Genomic DNA, 25,371 nt, shown 5'->3' with positions numbered 1-25,371 from the left:
GGAATGTTGGGAGTTGTAGTCGGCCTTTCTCAAAGCCCAGACGTCGATGACGCCACTTCCGGCCCAGCGTTCTGCGCGGTGGGCGGGCGTCCTCTGTGTTGGCCACGTAGCAGTTATGGTGAGTATCCCTGCTCGTCACCGAGTACTGCGTTTCCTCTCAGGCTTCACTAGTACCGCTCCACAGCCCTTGAAAGAACTTGTCCCGCCGGCGTCTTGGTGGCAGCTGCGACTCAGTGGCCTGCGCTGTCTCGTCCATGGGCTGTCTAGTTAGGGCCGGAGGGAAACTGGCCCTGGCCCCCAGCGCAGCCACTTTTGACTACGCGCTCCACCTTTTACTTGTGAATGCGGTTTGCGAACCAGGCCTTTTTGTTTATTAGGCGTTTTTGAGGGTTTTGAAAAAGGATTGGAGCTGGGGAAGATGTAACTTTCCAAATGGTCTATTCCCTTAGCTGCTGTGATATCACACTCCCTTGGTTTTCCCTCCTGATGGCTCAGCCAGCTCCTTTAATCATGTGGTGTTAAGTACTTTACGCCCTATACTTTCTACAAAAACAAAAAAACCTTTTTTTGGCCACACCCTGGGCATAGGGAAATTCCCACGCCAGGGATCAAATCCGAGCCACAGCTGAGACCTGTGCCACAGCTGTGCAGCTATGGCAGCACAAGATCCTTAACCCACTGCACCACAGTAGGAACTCCTCTCCAAAATTATATCTTCAGTTTAGATGTTTATTCTGAGCTTCAGACCTGCACACTCCTAAATGTATCCCCACTTGAGTAGCTCATATGTATTTCAAACTCAGCAAGTTGAAAGCTGACCATTCCCACCCCCCCTCATTCCACACCTGCTTTTCCTCTAGTGATTCCCATCTCAGTTCATTGTGCTGCCCTTCCACTACTTGGTTGTTCAAGCCAAAAACCTGGAAATCATCCGTGACATCTCTCTCTTCTCAACTCCTGAACATCTGTTCAGTAATCACATCGTAAGGAACCGGCCTCAGTTGTCACTCCTTTACTCTAACACTATCAGATCCAACCATCCACTTTGGCCTCTTAAGTGGGTTTTTTGTTTTGTTTTGTTTTGTCTTGTTTTTAACACAACTGCACCTGTGGCACATGAAAGTTCCCAGGCTAGGGGTCAGTCGAATCAGTTCAGAGCTGCAGCTGCCAGCTCAGCAACTCAGGATCTGAGACACATCTGTGACCTACGCTGCAATTTGAGACACTGTTGGATCCTTAACCCACCGGGGGAGGCCAGGGATCGAACTCACATCCTCCTGGACACTAAGTGGGTCTATAATCCGCTGAGCCACAGCAGGAACTCCCTTAAATGGTCTTTTAAGCAAGCCTTCGCCAATCTGAGCACCTGCCTGGGCTGGGCTCTTCCACCTCCACCCCCATCTTTCCTTTGGAATTATTCATACTGTTACCTATTGACTGCTTAGAGCTCAACTTAAATATTATTTCCTCAGAGTATCTTAATTCAGAAATGTAAGGAGATTCTAGTGTATTCATGTAAGATCTCTATGGAACCTTCACAACAGCTCTGTGAAGTTGTGTATTTTTCCAGTTTTACAGAGGAGAAGACAGACTTGAATGGTTAGTTATAAGGTCATACAGTAATTAACAGCTAAATTTTTCTCTTGCCTGTCTTTTTAACTTTTATCTCCAGTATCTTTCAGTGACATTAACTATTTTTATTCAAATAGGTGCATCATGTTTAACCAATTTCTTTATTTAACACATTTCTTACTGACAGCTATTTAGGTAGTTTCCTTTCTTTTTTTTTTTTTTTTTTGCTATAATGAATAGCTATATGATAAGTAGACAGCATTCAAACATTCAGGCTAAATTTGTCCTGAACTTACTTCCTTGATTATTTCTTTAGGATAATTCTTTTTTTTTTTTGTCTCACCTGCGGCATATGGAGGTTCCCAGGCTAGGGACTGAATCGGAGCTGTTGCCACCGGCCTATACCACAGCCACAGTAACACGGGATCTGAGCTGCTTCTGTGACCTACACCACAGCTCACTGCAACGCTGGATCCTTAACCCACTGAGCGAGGCCAGGGATTGAACCTGCGTCCTCATGGATCCTAGTCGAGATCCTTAACCACTGAGCCACGGTGGGAACTCCTAGGATAAATTCTAAGAAGTAGAATTAGGACAAAGAGCATGACCTTTCAACAGGTTACAATTTATGAAAAATAAAAGCAGTCACCCTTAAAAAAAATGTGACCAGGGATTTGTAAGTGAGAGAAATAATAACAGTACCTACTTAATAATGTTCTGAGAATCAGAGTACCTCTGTGTCCACTCATTTAACATAGGGCCTTTTGCGTTTTTAAAAAGACAAAAATTAAAGGAAAGTTTAATAACAGATGTACATGGGAGAGACCCAGGAAAACTAACTCCATCTGTTACTTTTTAAGAGCTCAGTAAATGTTAGTACTTACTCGTTTATTTCAAAATAGGGTTCTTACTGTGTAGTGTGGTTCTTCAGCCTGTTCAGGAAGTACTTTGAGAATCTGATGAAATCTTTGAAACTGTTTCCCAGAGGTGCTCACCCCTCTCCCCCAACAAAATGATGTATGTCTTTTGCCATGGGTTATCAACTACCCAAAATGAGCATATAGAACCCAAATTAAGAACTACTGATAACTGAGTTCCCTTGTGGCTCAGCAGGTTAAGGATCCTGCAGTGGGCGAGATTGTTGCCTTGGTGTGAGTTCAGTCCCTGGCCTGGGAACTTCCACATGCCAAAGGTGTGACCCCCCCCCCCCCCGCAAATTTTTTTTAATTTAAAAGGAAAAAAAAGAACTACTGATAACCATTTTACAAGTGCTTTTTTCCCCTTAGTTGCAAGAAATTGCAGGCATTTTCCTATGCCATTAAATATTCTTATAAAGCATAATTTTTCATTGCTTTATAATATTCATAATTATTTAATCATTCTCTTTTTGACAGGCTAATATACTTGAATCTTTGTGTTTTGCTTTTTTGTGTTTCCTTAGTCTAAATTTCTAAATGGAGAATTACTAAGCCAAGAATGTGAATATAAGGCTTTTGATTCTTATTGCCACATTACCCTATGAAGAATTGTAAGAGTTTTTACTTCCACCATCATAGTTTCCTTTCATTGTCTTGACCATCAGTTGTTAGCATAATAAGTTCAGTGTTCCTGTCTCATTCTTAAACTAGTTCCTTACCATTGATCTTTTCATATCATTTTTAAACCCTGTAATTGTTAAGACTAAAACATAGAAATATTATCTTAGAACAGTGGTCCTCAACTTTTTCCATATTAGAATCACCGACATGGGAGAGGTTTTAAATATCCTTGTGCCTCAAGCCTTCCAAGACCAATTAATCAGAATCTCTGGAGGTGTAGCCCAAGAATCAGTATTTTAAATTCCTCAGGTGATTTCAGTATGGAACAAATTTAGAATTTAGGGTGTTTTGGTTTTTTTTTTTTCCCATAAAACAAGGAATTAACTCATGAAATAATTGAAAAGTTAAGGTTAATTAATGCTTTAACTTAAATTCAGTTAGATTCTAATTTATTCGAGGATGAGTTTGTTTTGTTTTACAAAAGAATCTTGGTTTTATTTGTCTTAGGTGATTTCAGAGACTATGGATATACTCTTCAGAATAAGAGGAGGCCTTGATCTAGCTTTTCAGCTAGCTACTCCTAATGGTAGGTCTGCCAAACTACTCTCCTTTTTTTTATTATAAAATTGATGATGAAATATACTGAGAGTCTTCCCATTTTGCAAGTGAAGCTGAGTGAGAGAGACTATGAATAAACTGTCCAAGGTCATAAAGTTAGTAAGTGATATGAATTGGATTTAAACTTTGATGCTGTGTTCCCCATCACCCCTAGCCCATGGGGCTCCTCTGTGCAGTTTAGGAAAGCACAGAGGAGCTGAGCCCTTACTTAAGTTTTACTTCCCTCTTGAGGACAACTGTCCCAATAAATATAAATATCCACCATGAGCACAGTGTAAATGAGGTGCCCAGACGTGTGCATTGCAGACTTGGAACTACGTAGCCCTGAGTCTCCAGAGCCTACTCTCTTGAATGTTGTATTGCTTAGGACTAGTAGGCAAGCTCTGTTGGCAAAAAATCAGCAGAGTTTCTGACTACTGCCACAAACTGAGGTAAAGAATCTCAGGGGAGGAAGTTGCAGAGCTGTGTTTGAGGTGTGTTAAATTCGAGATTCCACAGTACATCAAGTGCAAATTCCCAACAAGCGTTGGTAATTTGAGTCTAAAATCTAGGGGAGAATGGTCAGTGGTGAAGATAGAAAGCTTAGCATCTCTCAGGGTTGAGAGTTAATACCTCGATACTAAATGAAATTACTCGAGAGAAGTATGATCAGTAGTGTCAGGACCCCACAGAGAAGGTTAGAAATATAGGGAATAAACAATGTCAGAGTTCGTTGAAGGAGATCACCAGCTGACCACTGTTTATTGGTTCCATGGAAAGAGGAAGGGAGAGAAAGCAAAATGTTCTTTCTGACCCATCCCTTCATATTAGAAAATTGTTCTCAGTCTTGGTTCACATTCTACTCCCCTCTCTCAGACCAGTTAAAGTAAGTCTCTAGGACAGAGACTTGTACATCAGCAAGCTTTTTGGGTGATTCTCTAATGTGCCATCAAGATGAGTCCTTTTGTAAGGACTGGATCAAACTCATTTTTAGGCCTACCTTACTAAGGTATAGTTAGTTGTTCCTTAATATGTTACTTGTATGGATAAAGCTGTACATTTCACAGCTTAATGTAAATTGAAAATATACTTTGCTATGAACTTATTGCAACAAATAACTTATAACCTATTAGTCAACAGATATAATGATGTCTCTTCAAGTGTAAACAAGGACTGCAGATACTTTTTATCTGGTAACCACTCTTATTTGAGCTTGTCTTCTGACTTGATAGTATTCCTTCTCTCAAACAAGGAAAGGCATCATTAATTGGAGAATATAGAGGAAGGAAATGCTTAACTTTGAGGACATAACAATTATTTAGATTACTTTACCTCATGGTCCTTTAAGGATAAACAGAGGACAATCCAGGAATTGTTTGTCTTTTGTAGTGTAGCTAAAAAATCTTTAAATTTGGTTTTCTGAAACATATCAGGATAGCTTTAAATCTGATTGTTATAAGTAATCTTTTCTCTGCCACAACCTCAAGATACTTATTTATCAAGATTTCACTGTCATAGTTAAATATTTTAACTACAGGATGAAATAGGTTTAGGATTTAAGAGTATAAAGCTAGGACAAGTATTTAAATATTGTCTTCTTCAGGTATATCTTCTTATATAGTTTTGACTTTGGAACCATGAAAATGTTTTTCATGTTCAGAAAATTCTATGAAGTAAAAAGGAAATCCCTGAAAATGATGACATACCACACAGAGAAAAAAAAACTGTGGCTTCAGAACACAATACCGTGTACAGTCTTAGTGGGGTATAGCCCAAGAAAGAAAAGAATTACAAAGAATTTAAATCTGAACAGTTTTAGAGAGTTCCCATCATGGCTCAGTGGTTAACAAATCTGACTAGGAACCATGAGGTTGCGGGTTCGATCCCTGGCCTTGCTCAGTGGTTTAAGGATCCGGCATTGCCGTGAGCTGTGATGTAGGTCACAGATGCAGCTTGGATATGGCGTTGCTGTGGCTCTGGCATAGGCTGGCGGCTATAGCTCCGATTGGACCCCTAGCCCTGGAACCTCCATATGCCTAGGGAGCGGCCCTAGAAAAGGCAAAAAAAAAAAAAAAAAAACCTCAAACAGTTTTATTGCTGTAAATGATATGATGGTATTTTAGGAGTAATTGGAATCCTCATGTGTTGCTGATGAGAATATAAAATGGTGCAGCTCCTTTGGAAAACAGCTTGGCAGTTACTCAAAAAGAGAGTTAACCATTTAACCCAGCAGTTCCTTCTAGGTTATCACCTAAGAGAATTAAAAACATATATCCATACAATAACTTGTGCACAGATGTTCATGAGAGCGTTATTCATGATACCCAAAAGTATATCAGCTTATGAATTGATAAAATATGTTCTATTCATACAATGGAATGTTATTACACCATAAAAAGTAATAAAGTCCTGATTCGTGATGTGGATGAATTCACAGTATGAATGAATCTTGAAAATATTATACTGAATAATAGAAGCCAGACACAAAAGGCCATGTAATGGGTGATTCAGTTTACATGAAGTGTCCAGAATAGGCTGATCTATAGAGATCAAAAGTAGGTTAGTGATTGCCATTGGTAAGTGGAGGGAAATGGGGGATGACACTGGTGAGTCCAGGGTTTATTTTGGGGTGATGAAATGTTCTAGAATTAAATAGTGATGATTGTAAACCTTAGGGTATACTAAAAGCACCTGAATTGTACACACTAAAAGAGTGAATTTTATGGTCTGTGAATTTTATCTCAATTTTTAAAAAAGAAAGGCAAAAAATATATCATGGATTCTGCAGAAGGGCTATATAGGGATCAGTTTTACTACGCTCTACTTTTGTGTGCTTGGAAGCATTCATGTTGAATGTTTTAAATTGCTCTTATTAACTTCTGTTTATATTCTTTTAACTTAGAAATTTTTGTCAAGAAAGCACTAAAACATGTGTTGAGTGACCTGTCAACCAAGCTTTCTTCAAATGCACTTGTGTTTAGAATTTGCCACAGCTCAGTCTATATATGGCCTAACAGTGACATGAACACGATCCCAGGAGAACTGACTGATAGTTCTGCCTGTAAGAACATAATGCGCTTCATTCAGTGAGTATGCTTGAAGTTTGCTAGAAATGTTTTCACAATGTCATTGCATATTATAAACATCTTTGTGTATTAAAAACTTAGATTTGAACAGGAAGAAGATACAAAACGAAAATTCATGAGGAAGAGAGAGAAAAAGTTATCAGACATGGTAAGCAAATCACTGTCTTAGTTATAAACATTTTAAGTCCTTGAATTTGGAGTTGAGAGGGATCTTAGAAATTACTTAACCCAGCTTTCTTATTTTTTTACATATCAGATTATTTAGGTCCAGAAAAATTAAATGACTTGCCAGAGGTTATCTCTGTTTTGCATATCTAAACTTTGATCCTATTATAATACTTAGCTTAAATGGGTCTTTTGGATGCTTTCTTTGCTCCCACAAAAATAAAACAGCTTGAGTGTGTTTAAAAATTATTGAAAAATAAAACAAGACAGTGTCACATTATGCTATGTGAGATAGTAAATAATAAATGATTCACTTTTCTTCACACTCTTTTGCTTCTGTTGATTTTTGAACCAGTACTATTGAATACCTGCTGTGTGCCACAAACTTTGCCTGATACTAGAGATTAAGAAGTGGACCTGCTACTTCCAGGCAGGAGGAGAGGAGGGATTGGTTACAAGAGATATTTAGGGGATAAAATGGATTTTACTTCGGAACTAATTGGATTTGGGATGACAAGCTTCTGCTTAGGTAAAGATGGAAGATAAGGAAGACATGAGATCACTTTTGGTCATGTTATGCTTAAGATACCAGTGAGGCATCCACATGAGTTGTTAGATTTATAAATGTGGGTGTACAAAAAAACTGTGGGCTGAGGATAGGGATTTGAAAATTACCAGTAATTGGAGCTTGACGTTTTCAGAGAGACAGGTCAGTTATTTTGTTGAATGTGCCTCAGTTTGGGTTTGGGTTTGTTTTAGGCTTCCTTGTGATAGATTCAGATGGTCATTGCTGGTCAGAATACCACAGAAGTTAATGTGTGTCCTTCTTAGCACTTCATATGAAAGAGGGACATGTTCGGTTTGTTCTCGTATTGATGGTCATTTTGATCACTTACTGTGGTATCCCCCACTTTTCTCCACTGAGAGGGCACTATTTTTTTTGCCGTTATAATTAGCAAGTATCTTGTGAGATACTTGTGTGTGTGTGTGTGTGTGTGTGTATACACACACATGTACTACTCCTCATCAAATTTTTACCCATCACTTCTAGCATCAGTTAATTTTTGCCAGGATCTAGCATTCCCTTAATGGCTGCAAAGTGGTGATTTTTCTAAGTCTGTGGTTTCCTTCTGGGTTTATTAGGTGACATAATGCTGTGAGGGAGAGCTTTTTCTTTTCCCTATTTATTTATGAACTGCATGGAAGCATGGATTCTTATTTTCTGCAGTGAGATACAATCTGTTACTCTTACTTTCATTAGTTATTTTTTTTAATTTATTTATTTCATTAGTTATTTTGATGTTCACATTTGACCAATAGAAACTTCATGCTGGCTCCAGTGTCCACTTGACACTATATTTTTGAGTACTTCTACTTTCTTCCACAAAATTTCCAGATACATCATGTACTTTCCCTGTTCCAGCTCAGGAATCAGCCAGTTCTCCAAGGAGCACACACATATATACATAAATATTACATATATATAACACATACATCCATATTTAGCTATGTAAATCATACTTAAACCTCCACTTCTTCTTCATCCTCACACAATTCCTAACCTTTTCCCAGTGAGAAACCTGGTTTCCAGTACTCTTAATATTTTGCTAAATTTTTTTAATATATAGAAAGTATTTTCAGAATTGTTTTTCCATACCACTGTCAAAATCAAACCTACTGATAGAGTCCAGTTGCTTATGTGTTTAGATCGGGGGTATACAGTCATAAGTTTAAAAGTTGCTTCAATGTGTGGTTTTTGTATCTTGTTCATTTGAATTTTGTTTTAATTTTAACTCTATACAAAAGTATAATGGTATAAGGAACCCTGATAAACCTATACCTGCTTTAATGTTTATCAATACATGATCAGTCTGATTTCATCTTCACTCCCTGCACACTCTCTACCTGTCCTCAGATTATCTATTTTGAAGCAGAGAATTTTTCTTTAAGATGATATTTGTGCTTTTAAACAATTTACTGTAATATAGCTTATATGGTCCTTAAAAAGTCCTTTACCTTACCTTTGACATTATTGTTCAGTGTGTTAACTATTACTGTTTATCTTTATAGCATCAAATAGTAAATATAGACCTTATGCTGGAAATGTCAACTCCTCTGGCAGCTGTAACACCCATCATTGAAAGAGAAAGTGGAGGACATCACTATGTTAATATGACTTTACCAGTTGATGCAGTTACATCTGTTGCTCCAGAAGAAACATGGGGAAAGTAAGTAGTTTCTAATACTATTGCCACATTTAAATGAGGACCTCCCCCCAGAGGAATAAGAGCCCATTTTTAAGTATCGTATAGGGATATCCAGGATTGCTGTTGTTTTTTACTATGACTTACTCCTTGTTTATTATTAAACTGAGAGTCATCTAGTAATTAAATGTTTATTGGAAGAAGTAGAAGTAATAGGTAAAACCTATAGGGTTTTCCCTTTATCTACATGAGGAGATTTAGTTTACTTAACATTTAGCTTTGTATTCTGTAGACTTTAATAAACCTGGTCCAATCAAGGGTTTGATGTGTTTTTGTTGTTTTTTTTTTTTAATTAGGGATGTATTTACTCGATACTTTTGTATATTACAACCACTGTAACTTTAGTTAATGCACTTGTATATTTTCCCCCCACAGAGTTCGTAAACTTCTAGTCGATGCAATTCATAATCAACTAACAGACATGGAAAAATGCATTTTGAAATACATAAAAGGAACATCTATTGTGGTCCCTGAACCGTTGCACTTTTTATTACCAGGGGGAAAAAATCTTGTAACAATTTCATACCCATCAGGTATTCCAGATGGTCAACTGCAGGCCTATAGAAAGGTGATACCAATTCATTAATCTTAGAAAAAATATGACTATCATTCATATTGTATTTAATTACATGTTTCTAATAAGTAAATTGTTTTGTATTTAATTTTAAAGTGTGGACACAGACTATTAGTTTTATATCTAATTTAACTTCTGTTCTCGTGTAACTTTCTAAAGCATTATTAATGGAAAAATACTATGCTAAACCATTTGAAACATTTTAATTGTGTGTCCAGTGTAGTTATTTTTCTGTAATGAAATTTAGAAATGAAAAGATGCTTACATGCCTAGAGCAGTTAATGAGTGTTATTTAATAAATTCCATTTCTCTTCCATTATTTCCAGATTTGTGAAGGAGACATGATTACAGTTAGGGAAAGGAAATTAATATTTGTGCTGATTTTAAGTAGAATTTATAATAATACTCCATCCCCCACCTCCCAGAGTTATTTGGGTTTTACCAGAGGCATCTTGTAGAGAGCATGACTAGCATTCAAAGAAATGAAATTTATTGGCAAAATGACTGGTTTTAGAGTACGTTTTTTATGTGTGACCTTGTCTGTCACCCATCAAATTATGCCAGGGGAACATCTTCCCAGTCTCTGTCCCTGAAGAGATAAAACACTGGACCTCTGTTCTCTATGAATGCCAGATGAGCTGATTTGCAGAGGCAGCAGTTGCACAAGCTGATGATCCCATTCAGACTGCCAAAATACACGGGAGATACCAAAAAGAAGATGTCAGACTTTTCACCGTAACTGTTACATAGTTTTATACACTCAGGAATATATTGCTTTTTAAACATCTATGTGTATCTTTATTTTGATGTCATATTGATTGATTTCATACCACCAGTTTCTACTTTGTAGTGTAATCACTACCCCCTCAATATATGTTAGGTACTCTTAAGTGTGATTTTTAAAAATACTTCGTAGTTCCCATTGTGGCTCAGCGGTTAACAAACCCAACTGGTATCCATGAGGATGTGGGTTTGATCCCTGGCCTCACTCAAGTGAGTTAAGGATCCAGCATTGCCCTGAGCTGTGGCGTAGGTCGCAAACGCAGGCTCGGATCCCGCATTGCTGTGGTTGTGGTGTAGGCTGGCAGCTACAGCTCCAATTTGACCCCTAGCGTAGGAACCTCGATATGTCGCAGGTGCAGCTCTAAAAAGACAAAAAAAAAAAAAAAAACTTCAATGACATTGTATCATTGTTGATTATAACTTACTCATTTATAAGGCTATTTCAAAACCAGTCTTTTGCCTGTATATATTTAACAGACTGTGTTACAGTAAAAAATTTTAAATTATCTTTGTTCTCTCACTTTAACAAATCATTTTATTTTTCCACATTCCTTTCCAGTTTCTATCAGTATACATAGATAAAAATACATCTTATTTGGTTTTAGTTTAAATCTTACCTCTTTGATGTTAGTGAATTAAATTATATGTGTGTTTGATAATTTTTATAACCAATATGTATTAAATTTTCTTTTTTATATCTTTAGTTTGAGTTTATTTATTGACTAGGAATCTAAATTATTTAACTTTTTTTCTCTCTTTCCTTTTGATTCTGATTTCATTTAGGAGTTACACGATCTCTTCAATCTACCTCATGACCGACCTTGTTTCAAAAGGTCTAATGCTTATCACTTTCCAGATGAACCATACAAAGATGGTTACATTAGAAATCCACATACTTATCTCAATCCACCAAACATAGAGACTGGTATGGTGAGTTTAATAATTCTTTATGGGAGTCAGTTAATCCTTAATGTCATTAGTTGTGTTTTGCTTGTAGCCAATGGAAGTTCTAAGGGTTGATTCGTAACAATTTATCATCCATTTCTTTTGATGCTTATTGCTTAAGATAGCAGTAATCCACCAAAAAAGTTAGGAATAGATCATATGTAACACATTTCTCTTACTAAAATTCCATTCCTTAATTTTTCTAAAGGTTTATCCCATTTTATTTTTATTCTGAACCTGACAAATCATGCTAAATAAGGGGATATTTCTACCCAACTGACACAGTAGAGATGGCTATAAGGAACTACATGGTTTCTGTACAGTATGTACCTAGTTCTAAAGGGTAGATCTTCATTAAAAGTAGTTCAGAAAAGGAATGTTAAGGGCGGGGTTCCTTTAAGGATACGTGTAGGTCAGTAAGAGAGGATCTGATGGGCAACCAAGAATAGAAGTTTTGTAGCTGGACCTCTTACAACAAAGCAGCCCCATGACTGGCAGCTTTCTCAGTCCCAAACATGCACTGTTCCAAGCATTATGTGGGTGCTTTTGATCCTAACTGGCCTATTCCTTCCCTTGCTGTATCTTTTCTTGGCCTCATCTTCTGTTTCCTCATTGTTTCAGCTTACTATAACTTTTTCCTACTCCTCCTCTTAGCCACTCTTTGTATGCATCATTTCAGTTTCATTCCCTGCACCTTAACCTTACTGCCTGACTCACCGTGTACCTCTCAATTCAAATTCCCAAGAAAAAACTTGATGGACCCACCTTGTTAGGGCATTTACTCAGTACCTGCTGAATCTCCAAGTGCTTTGTAAGGAAATCTTAAGACTAGAAAATGAATACATGATACAGCATTGACCCGAGGGGAGTTAGGGGCCCACTTCTGGTCCTGACTATCAGCATGCCCTTGGGACAGTAGCTACATCTGCAGGCCTCTAGGCAGACTAGCCTCACATAGAGAGGCCCTGCTGGGCACTCTGTCACACGTATACAAATGAGTCTTTCATCAGCATTTCAGTGATATTAAATCATTTCATTTATTTTGCTATGGAAAGAAATCTTGAGAGACTTGTTCCTGGTTGAAAATCTTATTCTGTCATAGTCATAGAATCAGGAATAGGAAATACAAATCTTAAAGTCTGTGTAACAAACAACATAACTCTTTTGATGGTTTTCTAGTAAATTATTACATAAATGTTTTTTCTCTCAAATTATGTTTGGAACTCTTCTAGGGTAGGTATTATATCATATATTCTTTTTCAATTCCTAATAGTTCTTTACTAAGCACCTGGTTACTCAGAAGGTATTGAATAAATGCTCATTGATTTTTGACAATAAACTGGGTTCATGATCTGTATTATAAAAATATAAGAAGCATTTACATATTTCTTGATATTTATTATATGATATTTAATATGTACATATATGTAAATTATAAAGCACAGTAAAAAAAATGAGTACTGGGGAACTCTTTACCCAATTTAAGAACTAGAACATGACCCATCTGACTGTGGTCTCCTTCCTTATCCACTCCTCCGCCTCCTCCAGGCCCCAGGAGGAACTGTTATCCTGAGTTTCATGTTCATCATTTACTTCCTTTTTTTAAATCGTTTCAACATACATGTATATGTTTTCTCAACAGTGTAGCTTTTAATTTTCCTTGATTTTGAGTTTTACAAAAATGGTGTAATTTTGTGTACAGTCTTCTACAACCTGCTTTTTCACTCAGTATTATGTATCTAAGATTTATCCATGGTATTGTGCCTAACTGTGGTTCATTTGTCTTTATTGCTGGATAATATAACTTTGTATGATTTTTTTCCTGGGTTTTTTGCTATTTAGACAATGCTGTTATGAACATCACTGTATGTGTCTCTTGTTACATATGTGCCAACATTTGCTTCATTTGTCCTTTTTTCCCCTGAGCCGTTTTAAAGAAAATTACAGGCAAGTAATTCAACCCAAATCTCCAAACAATTGATTTGCATTCATGGTATAAACCTAGTTTGGTTATGATTCACTATTTTTTATTCTCTGCTGGGTTTAGTTTGCTAATATTTTGTTAAGATCTTTTGCATCTATATTCATGAATAGTATATTATCTTACAATTTTCTTTCCTCATACTGTTCTTACCTCACTTTTGTATCAATAATATACTGGCTTGTTGAAAAAGTTGGGGAGTGTTTCCTCTTTTTTTAAGATTTTTTTATAAGGAACTAAAGTAACAGTCTAGCCCTGAGAACAGTAACATGACTAGCATTATAGCATTATTTTGTGTGTGTATTATAAGTATATCCATCTTAAGTTAATATTTTACTATGTTTCTTCTTTTTATATAGATTTATGTGGTCCAGGGCACATATGGTTACCATCATTATATGCAGGACCGGATAGATGACAATGGCTGGGGCTGTGCTTATCGATCTCTGCAGACTATCTGCTCTTGGTTCAAACATCAGGGATACACAGAGAGACCCATTCCAACACACAGAGAAATTCAGCAGGTAGAGAACATGCCATTTTGAATTATAATCGTAAAATTCATTAACCCTTAATATACCATTAATAATTACTCCTATCTCATGATTTATTTCTATTTTGAAGAAAAATATACTGGTAATCAGGGGAAATACCCTAAACATATATTTTTTTTTTTTAATTTATTTTTATTTTTCTTATTTTTATTTTCAGCAAGCAAGCAAAGTCTTTTTTTTAATTTTTTTATTTTCCCACTGTACAGCAAGGGGGTCAGGTTATCCTTACATGTATACATTACAATTACATTTTTCCCCCAGCCTTTCTTCTGTTGCAACGTGAGTATCTAGACAAAGTTCTCAATGCTATTCAGCAGGATCTCCTTGTAAATCTATTCTAAGTTGTGTCTGATAAGCCCAAGCTCCCGATCCCTCCCACTCCCTCCCCCTCCCATCAGGCAGCCACAAGTCTCTTCTCCAAGTCCATGAGTTTCTTTTCTGAGGAGATGTTCATTTGTGCTGGATATTAGATTCCAGTTATAAGTGATATCGTATGGTATTTGTCTTTGTCTTTCTGGCTCATTTCACTCAGGATGAGATTCTCTAGTTCCATCCATGATGCTGCAAATGGCATTATGTCATTCTTTTTTATGGCTGAGGAGTATTCCATTGTGTATATATACCACCTCTTCCGAATCCAATCCTCTGTCGATGGACATTTGGGTTGTTTCCATGTCTTGGCTATTGTGAATAGTGCTGCAATGAACATGCGGGTGCACGTGTCTCTTTTGAGTTTTGTCCGGATAGATGCCCAAGAGTGGGATTGCGGGGTCATATGGAAGTTCTATGGATAGATTTCTAAGGTATCTCCAAACTGTTCTCCATAGTGGCTGTACCAGTTGACATTCCCACCAACAGTGTAGGAGGGTTCCCTTTTCTCCACAGCCCCTCCAGCACTTGTTATTTGTGGATTTATTAATGAGGGCCATTCTGACTGGTGTGAGGTGATATCTCATGGTGGTTTTGATTTGCATTTCTCTTATAACCAGCGATGTTGAGCATTTTTTCATGTGTTTGTTGGCCATCTGTATATCTTCTTTGGAGAAATGTCTATTCAGGTCTTTTGCCCATTTTTCCATTGATTGATTGGCTTTTTTGCTGCTGGGTTGTATAAGTTGTTTATATATTCTAGAGATTAAGCCCTTGTCGGTTGCATCATTTGAAACTATTTTCTCCCATTCTGTAAGTTGTCTTTTTGTTTTCTTTTGGGTTTCCTTTGCTGTGCAAAAGCTTTTCAGTTTGATGAGATCCCATGGGTTTATTTTTGCTCTCATTTCTATTGCTTTGGGAGACTGACCTGAGAAAATATTCATGATGTTGATGTCAGAGAGTGTTTTGCCTACTAAACATAATTTTTAATAGCTGTCTGTGTATGGATTTTTTTGTATGTTTAAATACACAAAGGCTCTAGTTGATGCTGGGGACAAACCAGCAACATTTGTTGGATCACGGCAGTGGATTGGATCTATCGAGGTACAGCTGGTACTGAACCATTTGATTGGTATAACTTCGAAAATACTATTTGTCAGGTAAGGACACTTTTAAGAAATTTGAGAAATCATTTCAAAGTGATTTGTCTTTTTTATTAAAAGAAAATCTGCATCTTTTCCCCACATTTGTTTCCATTCCTCTCTCTTCCTTCACATTGCCTCATTGCTTTATAAATCTGATTTTTCTAGCCCTAAGTTTTTTTTTTTTTGTCTTTTTGTTGTTGTTGTTGTTGTTGTTGCTATTTCTTGGGCCGCTCCCGTGGCATACGGAGGTTCCCAGGCTAGGGGTTGAATCGGAGCTGTAGCCACCGGCCTACACCAGAGCCACAGCAACTCGGGATCCGAGCCGCGTCTGCAACCTACACCACAGCTCACGGCAACGCCGGATCCTTAACCCACTGAGCAAGGGCAGGGACCGAACCCGCAACCTCATGGTTCCTAGTCGGATTCGTTAACCACTGCGCCACGACGGGAACTCCTCTTTGACCTTTCTAATGTGACTCTGATTCGACTCCTAGCCTGGGAACTTCCATATGCCCCAGTGGGGCCCTAAAAAGCAAAAAATAAAATAAAATCTTGGGAAGAAAAAGAGTAGGAGGTAAACAAAAAGGTCAGTCACAGATCAACATTTGGTTTTTCCTTTCAAGACTTTAATGACTTAAGCATTAAAAAAACAAAACAAAAAAACAGACTTTCTATAACGCTACTCAAAGCTGACACACTTCCAAGTTTTCCTCTTTCAGACTAAAATTAGGCCTAGACCATACAAGCAGCTATCTCAGTTTACTCATAAACTCAAACATTTTCTAAAAAGTAACAAAAAAAATACTTAGGGGGGAGTTTCCGTCGTGGCGCAGTGGTTAACGAATCCGACTAGGAACCATGAGGTTGCGGGTTCGGTCCCTGCCCTTGTTCAGTGGGTTAATGATCCGGCATTGCCGTGAGTGTTGTATTGCTTTAAATTGCTCTTTCAGTTCTCTACCACTTACTTTATTTAAATTTATATTGTTTTTCAAAATGAGCAAAAAAGAAACCAAAAAAGTAGAAAATATTAGTTCCTAAGTTCATTATTTGACATTAGAAATAGTTCATCTGATAGAAAATGGTTTTCTTTCTAGCCAAGGTTCTGAAATGGCCTCTCAGGGACGGGAACTGGCTAATCATTTCCAGACTGAAGGAACTCCAGTAATGATCGGTAAGGTGTTTTGGCATCTTGAGGTTTTTTGGTAGAGTGAAGATTATGTAAAAGTTTTTATTATATAAATATTTATGACACATAAGATCAGTCATTTTAGGAAGTTCCCTGGTGGCTTAGCTATTAAAGATCTGGTGTTGTCATTGCTATGGCTCAGGTTACTGCTGTGGTGTGGTTTGATCCTTGGCTTAGGAACTTGTACATGGCACAGACTCAACGCCTCCCCTCTCCCCTCCCAAAAAACAGTCATTTTAAAACATTAAAATTCATTTTTTTTTAATTTCCTAGGCAGATGTTTACAAAAAAGATTATAATAACCAGGAGTAGAAAAGCCTGATGAGAAATAACAATGGTTCAAATATTTAAAGAGTTGAAAGAGGGATGAAAAGAGGCAGTGGTCAGTCACGTGAGCATCATAAGTCACAGCTGTCACTAACTTGGCTGGCTCTTTGACATTATGCAAATTGCTTGACCTCTCTGGGCTTTATTTGTAAAATAAGAGGATTGGATTAGCTCATCTAAAGATTCACAACTCTATGAGAAATAAGACTTTTCCTGTGATGACAGAAGGCAAGCTAAGACTGGTGTGTAAGAAATGCAAATGGGCAGATTTCAGCAAAATATCAGAAAGTTCTGAATGAGGAGATATGCTGCACTATTGGAGGAACTCAGAGCAGAGGTAGCATTGCCCATCTGCTCAGAGAGTTGCCACAGCAATGACTGTTACTCTGTTGGGAGGAGTTTAGACCCTCTGTGGCCCTTTTTAAATCCAGTTTAGGTAATTCCATGGATATTGCAGTGGAACATGAACCTAATATGAATATACATATGACTGTATCTTTTCTGCCTTAAAGATGTAATTTTATCTCTTCTAGGATATTTGACATTGTGCCTTTTAGAATGTAGGCTAGTCAATTTTAATGCTTTGTTATTAGATCAATTAATAGGCAAAATAATCTTTTTTTAACTAGAAATTGAACGGTAAGTTGAGATAAGCATATGCACTTTCATTTCATATTTCTTTTACAGGGGGAGGAGTTTTGGCCCATACAATACTAGGAGTTGCATGGAATGAGATTACAGGACAGATAAAATTTCTAATTTTAGATCCACATTATACAGGAGCTGAAGATCTGCAAGTTATTTTGGAAAAGGTATGTGTCTATTTAATATAAATTTAGATAAGGCAAATTTTCTAAAGGCAAAGAATCCAGAACCAAAGGATAGAAAACAGGCAGCTAACAGAAAGATGGATTATAAACCTAGGGTGGTGATCCTCATGGTAAGGAGGGATTCTAAGGCTGTGAGGAGTGCCCATCTCTCTAGAAATGGAGGAGAAGGGAGAACTAAAGTAAACTGAAAGACAAAATTTAGGTTTGATTTATAAAGAGTTTCTCAGTAAACTTAATAACGGAATGTAAAACTCATAAATACATTCCTTTGGAAACTACTGCTTTGCATAAACATAAATATGGTGAGGTTTATCAATGTCTTGGAATAGAGTGGAATATATAACCTGTATAATTTTAGAATTAACCAGAAATTAGCTAAATAGTATGCCAGATATTATAGAGACTTGACTATTTTTTATTTATTTACATATAACTTAATACCATTCTATAAAGGATTTGAATTTGAAACAGATTTAAGAGTATTTGTTGATGCTCAAACTACCAGCTAAAGGAGGTATAAATTTAATTTATAGGCAACTAATTCAGATTTAGTACTGAGTTTTTCTAAGAAATTAGTACCAAATTTCATGAAATTCAGTACTAAGTCTTTAGGAGGCAAAATGTAATTATCTTGAATTTTAAATAATTTTTATATTCTTTGCCAAGTATGGTAAGATTGATTACAAAGAATGCATACAGCCTTTTCAGCCATAAACTAATGAATATATTATATTATTATCCACTATCCTTCATTTTTGTCATGTTGTCACTTAAGTCAACATCATTGGTACCAATAAAAAGTTTCTCTGCTTTTTTTTAAAGCAGAAGTCCTAGGGAATTCTGGGAAAATGGATGGTTTAACATTTAAATTCATTTGTGAGATAACTTCAGAAGTTGAAAAGAATAGAACTACATGAGGTTACTAAAGCCTTATGGATACGACATTTAGTATGTAAAAGAGTTTTTAGGAGTTCCAGTTGTGGCTCAGTGGGTTATAAACCCGACTAGTATCCATGAGGAGGGAGGTTAGATCCGTGGCCTCCCTCAGTGGGTTAAAGATCCGGCGTTGCCATGAGCTATGGTGTAGGTCACAGATGCAGCTCAGATCTGGCATTGCTGTGGCTATGGCTGTGGCCAGCAGCTGTAGCTCCAATTTGACCCCTAGCCTGGGAACTTCCATGTGCTATAGGTATGGCCATAAAAAGCAAAAAAAAATTTTTTTTAGTGTGTGTAGCTGAATTCATATCTCCTTTAGCAAAGTCTTTTGCTAATTATAGGAATAGCTATAAATACTAACAGGATATAAATATGTTCTTAAAAGTTGTAAGTTCTCCCCACACCCACACACTTTTCTCAAGGCATTTGAACTTTTAAATCTATGAAATGTTTTTAGGTGTTACATGTGTCTTACTGAAAATAGGTGCAATATTCACTCTCTGTAGCAAATTGTTCATTCATTCAACATTCATTAAATACCTACTGTTTACCATCCATTCTCCTAAGCACAGAGTATTAAAAGGGGTCTTTAAGGAGCTCTTAGTAGTGTAGGACAGAGGAGAGCCCAAAAAGGATTACCAGTAAAAATATGGCATCTAAGGTGGAATGTACAACAAGGCTGATCCTGCGGAGGCAGTGAGGAAAGCAGGGCATGTTCTGGTAGCTGTGGCAGTTTTAGCATGATGAGCGCTGGTGGAGAGGTGTGGCTGATGGCTGGAGGGATAGGCAGGAGCTAAATCAGGGATAGTGTCATGTCAGCCAAGCGGAGAAGCAGGCATTTAAATTTTATCTTACAGGCAATGAGAAGCCTTATTATTTTAATAAGAGGCATGATATAGATAATAAAATCACTTCTTTCTGGCTGGCTAGAGGGACTTTGCACTAGGTGGAATTATCTAATTAGGGCTTTCTGAAGCAGTTAGGTAGAGTAAGGCATTGTCCCTGCTTACCTTCTCTGAGAATTGCACTCTCCTTTGCTAGTCATATTTCTGTAGAACTTTGCAACCACAAACAATGCTTTGCTCTCTTTACACTTCCAAGAATCCTGGAGGCCAAGGCCCAGCCATCAGCAGAAGAGCTCTTAACTCTCACATGACTCAAGAATCTAGGGTGCCGTCTTAGTCCATCTACACTGCTCTAACAATACCATAGCTTGGGTGGCTTATAACCAGAGAAATTTATGTCTCAGTCCTGGAGGGTGGGAAATCCAGGATCAAACACTAACTGATTCCATGACTGGTGAGGCCTGCTTTCTAATTCAAAAACAGCAGTCGTTTTCACTGTCTTCACATGGTGAAAGGGATGAGGGAGCTCTCTGGACCCTCTTTTTTTTTTTTTTTGGATTTTTGGCTTTTTAGGGCCACACCCATGGCATATGGAGGTTCCCAGGCTAGGGGTCTAATCAGAGCTACAGCTGCCAGCCTACACCACAGCCACAGCAAAGCCAGATCTGAGCCACGTCTGCAGCCTACACCACAGCCCACGGCAACGCTGGATCCTTAACCCACTGAGCAAGGCCAGGGATCGAACCCGAAACCCCATGGTTCCTAGTTGGATTCGTTAACCACTGAACCACAACAGGAGCTTCTGGACCCTCTTTATTAATGAGGCCACTAATCCCATTCATAAGGGCCCTTCCCTCTGAACCTAGTCACCTCCCAAAGGCCCACTTCCAGATACCATCACATTGGGGATTAGGTTTCAGCAGATGAATCTGGAACACATGAAGCCCATTGCAGGGGCCAGAAGGACAGTTCTGCCTCTGCCTGACCTCTTTACACTGTTGGGGTGCTTTCCTGTTTGAAGTTCCTAAGTTGGTCACCTCAAAGGAAAGAAGCCCGGCTCCCATTTATTCCACAGTTTCTGGTCTGGGCACCCTCTCTACCCACTTCTCTTGAAAAAAGTGTAAGTCTGGTTACCTGGAGATGGCCACATGTGTGAAAGGACCACGAAAAGATTAAAATGGAGAAAATATAAGCCTTTTTTCTACTTACTAAGAAAACAGATTTTAAGACATTAAATTCAATAAAGTTTTGCTGAAAAATGAGATAATAAAAAGTTTGTTTAGTAAAGAAACAGTCCTCAATGACAATAAACTTAATGGTAAATAAACTTAATGGTAGTTACCTGGGAACAGAGGAACAGCACTGGTGGAGGATTTTTTTAATTTTTAACTTTATCTCATTTGAATTTTTATAATGTATGTCTTATTTTTACAATCAGAAAACCAAAAATGAAAAAAATAAAGAACACCTTTAGTCAACCCTCCTGCCTCCACACTGAAAAACGAAGCTAACACTCTTCTTCTGTAGTAACTATGACTTTTGACTCCAGGTCCCTGACAGAGTGCCCAGCAGCTTGCCCATTAGGTAATATAAGGGGAAGGCCACCACCTGTCACACCATGGCATTTTTAAAAAGTCCTCACTAGCCTCCTCACAAGTATTTGCAAACAAAGCATTTCATTTCAGAAAGATGTAACACAGACCAGTTATTAGCTTGGGTCTTTAAGTAAATAAATAAATGTCCCTAGAAGAAATTTGACAAACTTTTATATTCATAGTGAGATTTTGTTTGAAAGTCATTTTCTCTGCTGGGGAAAAGGATTAATACTGACATGAAGATTGGAAAGTGGAATGATTACAGCCTGAGAAAAATGCAGGGCATAGAATGCAACTCCAGGGCCAAGCTCACATTTCTCATGGCTGAGATGCCACTCCTGGGAACTCCAGGATCAAGGCACTGGCCCATTCAGTGGCTGGCAAGGCCCATTTTCTAGTTGGATGGCAGTCTTCCTCACTGTCTATATGTCTTATATGGACAGATGCTAAACTATCACATGCCCTCAACTATGAGAATTGTAAAACGGTACATCTCAGAATCAATAAAATGTGGTATTGAATAACAGTACCATTATGAAGCTTTTCTTTTTTTAATGATTTCTATGTTTAAATATCATAGAATTAAAACTTTTAAAAATTCTATCTGAAATGGGTCCACATAAGCTATTTTTCTGTGTTGTATAGGAATTCAAATATTTGATTTATAGGTATTTAGAATTTTATTCCCAGATCCTGCTGATAGAACAGGATTGTAAAATGTTACAGTTTTGATCATGAGGTCCTATCACTTTGTAAAAGGTTTTCCTTCTCCCATATCTAGGGCTGGTGTGGATGGAAGGGCCCAGATTTTTGGAACAAGGATGCTTACTATAATTTATGTCTTCCTCAGCGACCAAATATTATTTAAAATATCTTGGACTCAAAGATTGTAGTAAAGTTGCACTTTATCAATTTGTTAATAAAGAATAAATTTAATTTCAGATTAAATCCTGGGTGTAGTTTGATGGTTTCTATTCTTTTTTCCAAAGGTTGTATTGCACAAAGAGTTTTTTCTTTAGACATTCCTTTAATAAATTAAAAGACAAAGCATGCACAACCAGAACATTATAGACATGTAAATACATGTATTCTTGAATGTTATCTTCACTTAGAAGAAAGTTTTCCTCCTTCTTAGAAGAAGTTGAGACACACTTGATGAACCAAAAGCCATGGTTTATAGCTGGGCAGTAGATCTTCATGAAGACTTTCTCCATACCTCTTCATAACCAATACAACATCTGTTGTTAAAAAATATTAACATTACAAACTTTTTTTTAAAGGTTTCTTCCCCAACTTTCCACCATGCAGGACAGTTTTTGGTCTTTAGAATCCAGTAGTAGTTACTACGACCAGTGTTAAAATGTATTAATGAGAATGAAAAGATATATTAGAAATAAGACCACCAATATTTACGTGAAACAAATTCTGTGCTAAATAAATCCTTGAGGGAGAAAAGAAAAGAAAACTATGAGTTACTTACCAACACTTCCTTTTCCCATTTGTATTTTCTTCACTTTCAAAACTTCGTTTCTGTCTGAGCGCTGGAACACAATGACCTATATTTGATTGTTCACTTGATTTTATTTTCTGCATACATTTAATTGTTGTAAGAAACTTGGCACATTCTGGAAATCCACATGACCACGCAAGATCTTCAGCTGTTTGCCCATTCTTATTACATAAACTGAATTTGAGGCAAAATATGAGTTAAGTAAAAAACTGGAATTGGTTAGACTTTTTTAATATCTTCCTAACAGAGGTGCTTTTTGCTGATACAGATGTTGGTTGCAGAATAGAAGCAAAGGAAGCATAGAGGAATTCTATTTTTGCTATTATATCCTCAGTGGCTAGCAGAGAGTACAGCACGGAGTGGGCATTTCATTTTTGAATGACTGAAAATTAACTATTCTGTTTTCAGTTCAGTGATTAAGTACACAATGGAAGTCAATGCGAACTTCTGTAGCATGGGTTTTCTTTTTTTTTTTTCTTTTTTGTCTTTTTGCTATTTCTTGGGCAGCTCCCGCAGCATATGGAGGTTCCCAGGCTAGGGATTGAATCAGAGCTGTAGCCACCGGCCTACTCCAGAGCCACAGCAATGAGGGATCCGAGCTGCATCTGCAACCTACACCACAGCTCACAGCAACGCCGGATGGTTAACCCACTGAGCAAGGGCAGGGACCGAACCCGCAACCTCATGGTTCCTAGTCGGATTCGTCAACCACTGCGCCACGACGGGAACTCCTGTGGCATGGGTTTTCTAAACCAGAACTAAAATATAATACTGACAAAACATGAACAGAATTACGTCTATGATTGCTTAGGATCCATTCTTTATTTATTCAAATTAACTAGTATTAGATATCATTAATAGCCTAAGGTGACATTTAAATGATAATACTAAATTATCAATTAGGCAAGCATCGTGTCATTAAACTGCAGGGATCTGATTAGTATAATCCAAGAAAATATAAAATTTGAAGTCACTGATTTCATACTTACTCAATTTGAGCATCACTGGCTACAAGCAGGCTGAGGCACTCCATGCTTCCAACTTTTGCTGCCTTGTGTAGTGGAGCTTCTCCAAAAACATCCTTACAAATAAGACAGCACATTTTAGTCTCTCCCCAAAACGTTTGCTTGTGGAAGTTGCTGGGTAAAGTCTATTGTTTGAGGAAGCCAGTTAGAACTGTATTGTTCTGGACAGAATTTTTTAATTTTTTTTTAAATAAAGTTCACTTGGTACCCTAATAAAGAGTTGTCATTAATAAAAACATGTGCAGCCACAGCTACATTCATTAAATTTTAAGTGAATAACAGCGAAATCGAAATCTACAAAAGTAAAAATTACAATTTAAAATTCACCATGCTTTAATATGCAGTGGAAGATGCAAACTACCTTCAGTTCTGTAAGAAATTATATTGTTTACGAGCATGAGTCACAAGTATGTCAGTTGCTACCCTGAGACTTCATTTGGTAATGGAGCAATTGTTCCTTTGGAAATGAATCGTAGACCTTCGAAATGCTATCCGGTATAGCAACCAGCAACCCAACATATGGCTAATGAGCACCTGAAATGTGGCTAGTCTGAATTGAAATGTGCTATAAATGTAAAATACACACCGGATTGAGAAGACACATCAAAAGAAAATGTAAAATACTTAACAGTAATGTTTTATATTGATTACATATTAGAATGATATTTTGGATTAATTAGGTTAAATTACTAAGACTAATTACAAGTTTCGTTTTACTTCATTAATATGGCGACTAGAAAATTTCAAGTTACCTATGTGTCTCACTTATTTCTATCGGACATCGCTGAGATGGTCAATTTCATAAAAGTGAAACGACTAAATATCCTGGTGCCTAAGAATTGTTTGAGGGGATTTGGGGTGGAGGGGAAGGTTGCACACAACAATCAGTTACCTAGTTACCTGTTGGTTGAGGTCAGCGCCAGTCTGCAGTTGCCAAAGAAGAAAGCAAGAAAGGCCGCCACCTGCAGCCAGGTGGACAGGCGACTGCTCACAGGGATCCGGAGGTGCGTTGACGGAGGCCCCCGTCTCTAGCAGTTGCTTCAGAATATCCACCTGCGAGAAGAGAATAGCTCCAGCACCATTCTTGCCTTTGTCCAGGCTCACGCCCTCCCAAAACTGAACATCCCCCCCACCCCTGCAAAAATTTTCCAGCTCTGAAGACACAGGGTCCATTGATCCACCATTACCTTAGCTAGCGCTCCCAAGAAGTCAGACCTCCGGAAGCTTAAACCTGCAGGACAAAAGCGGCCTGAGTCTCACCTCTGGGTTGCTATCAAGCAACTGCATTTCCCGCCTAAAGTAGTGGACTGGAGTCCTTGGGAGAGCAAAGTGGTGGGGCACTCGTTACAAACAGGTAAGAGTGCACAAGCTGCCTAAGAGCAGGAGAATTTAAAGATCGCCAGGGCCAGCGGGCCAGCCCCTCCCCGCCGCGCCCCAACTCTGGTTGAGCCCTAGCTGCCCAACCCTTGGCTTCCGGGCCTTTCTCCGCCCAGCGGCAGCCGCACGTACACAAAACACTGGCACGTGCAACCGGGAAGCCCGAG

General features: G+C 37.8%; 2 protein-coding genes across 4 annotated transcripts; one reads left to right on the top strand and one right to left on the bottom strand.

Moving 5' to 3' along the window:
* The first annotated feature begins 69 nt into the window (after window positions 1-69).
* Window positions 70-22,240, top strand: UFSP2 (UFM1 specific peptidase 2). The gene is made up of 12 exons (XM_047772360.1): window positions 70-118; window positions 3,618-3,696; window positions 6,610-6,793; window positions 6,875-6,941; window positions 9,029-9,186; window positions 9,598-9,790; window positions 11,363-11,509; window positions 13,865-14,029; window positions 15,464-15,588; window positions 16,668-16,744; window positions 17,774-17,898; window positions 22,074-22,240. Exons 1-12 carry the CDS (start codon window positions 116-118, stop codon window positions 22,158-22,160), a joined length of 1,410 nt encoding a protein of 469 aa, XP_047628316.1. The 5' UTR covers window positions 70-115; the 3' UTR covers window positions 22,161-22,240.
* On the bottom strand, window positions 10,265-25,371 carry ANKRD37 (ankyrin repeat domain 37). 3 transcript variants are annotated; one of them, XM_047772373.1, is made up of 5 exons: window positions 25,088-25,358; window positions 24,728-24,880; window positions 23,792-23,883; window positions 22,773-22,976; window positions 22,300-22,530 (listed from the first exon to the last, which is right to left on the bottom strand). In XM_047772373.1, coding segments are annotated over exons 1-5 (477 nt in total). In that variant the 5' UTR covers window positions 25,115-25,358; the 3' UTR covers window positions 22,300-22,529. The 3 variants fall into 3 exon arrangements, with proteins under 3 accessions (XP_047628330.1, XP_047628329.1, XP_047628328.1); XM_047772374.1 differs by lacking the exons at window positions 22,300-22,530; window positions 22,773-22,976 and adding an exon at window positions 10,265-10,481 and having other exon boundaries at window positions 25,088-25,371; XM_047772372.1 differs by lacking the exon at window positions 22,300-22,530 and having other exon boundaries at window positions 22,769-22,976; window positions 25,088-25,362.

Source organism: Phacochoerus africanus, chromosome 3, assembly GCF_016906955.1.
Source record: "Phacochoerus africanus isolate WHEZ1 chromosome 3, ROS_Pafr_v1, whole genome shotgun sequence".
NCBI classification, from domain to species: domain Eukaryota; kingdom Metazoa; phylum Chordata; class Mammalia; order Artiodactyla; family Suidae; genus Phacochoerus; species Phacochoerus africanus.
The sequence above is the reverse complement of the archived record's forward strand: the minus strand, read 5'-3'. Positions and strand labels throughout refer to the sequence as shown.

Bases quoted from the DNA above. Each gene is read 5' to 3' on its own strand.
- UFSP2 (XM_047772360.1), top strand. The intron at 9,187-9,597 runs GTAAGTAGTTTC...TTCCCCCCACAG, and splicing joins CCAGAAGAAACATGGGGAAA to AGTTCGTAAACTTCTAGTCG. The intron at 11,510-13,864 runs GTGAGTTTAATA...CTTTTTATATAG, and splicing joins CAAACATAGAGACTGGTATG to ATTTATGTGGTCCAGGGCAC.
- ANKRD37 (XM_047772372.1), bottom strand. From the start codon at position 25,114: ATGCAGTTGCTTGATAGCAACCCAGAG. The intron at 23,884-24,727 runs GTAACTAGGTAA...CTTATTTGTAAG, and splicing joins GCGCTGACCTCAACCAACAG to GATGTTTTTGGAGAAGCTCC. The intron at 22,977-23,791 runs GTAAGTATGAAA...CCTCAAATTCAG, and splicing joins GCCAGTGATGCTCAAATTGA to TTTATGTAATAAGAATGGGC.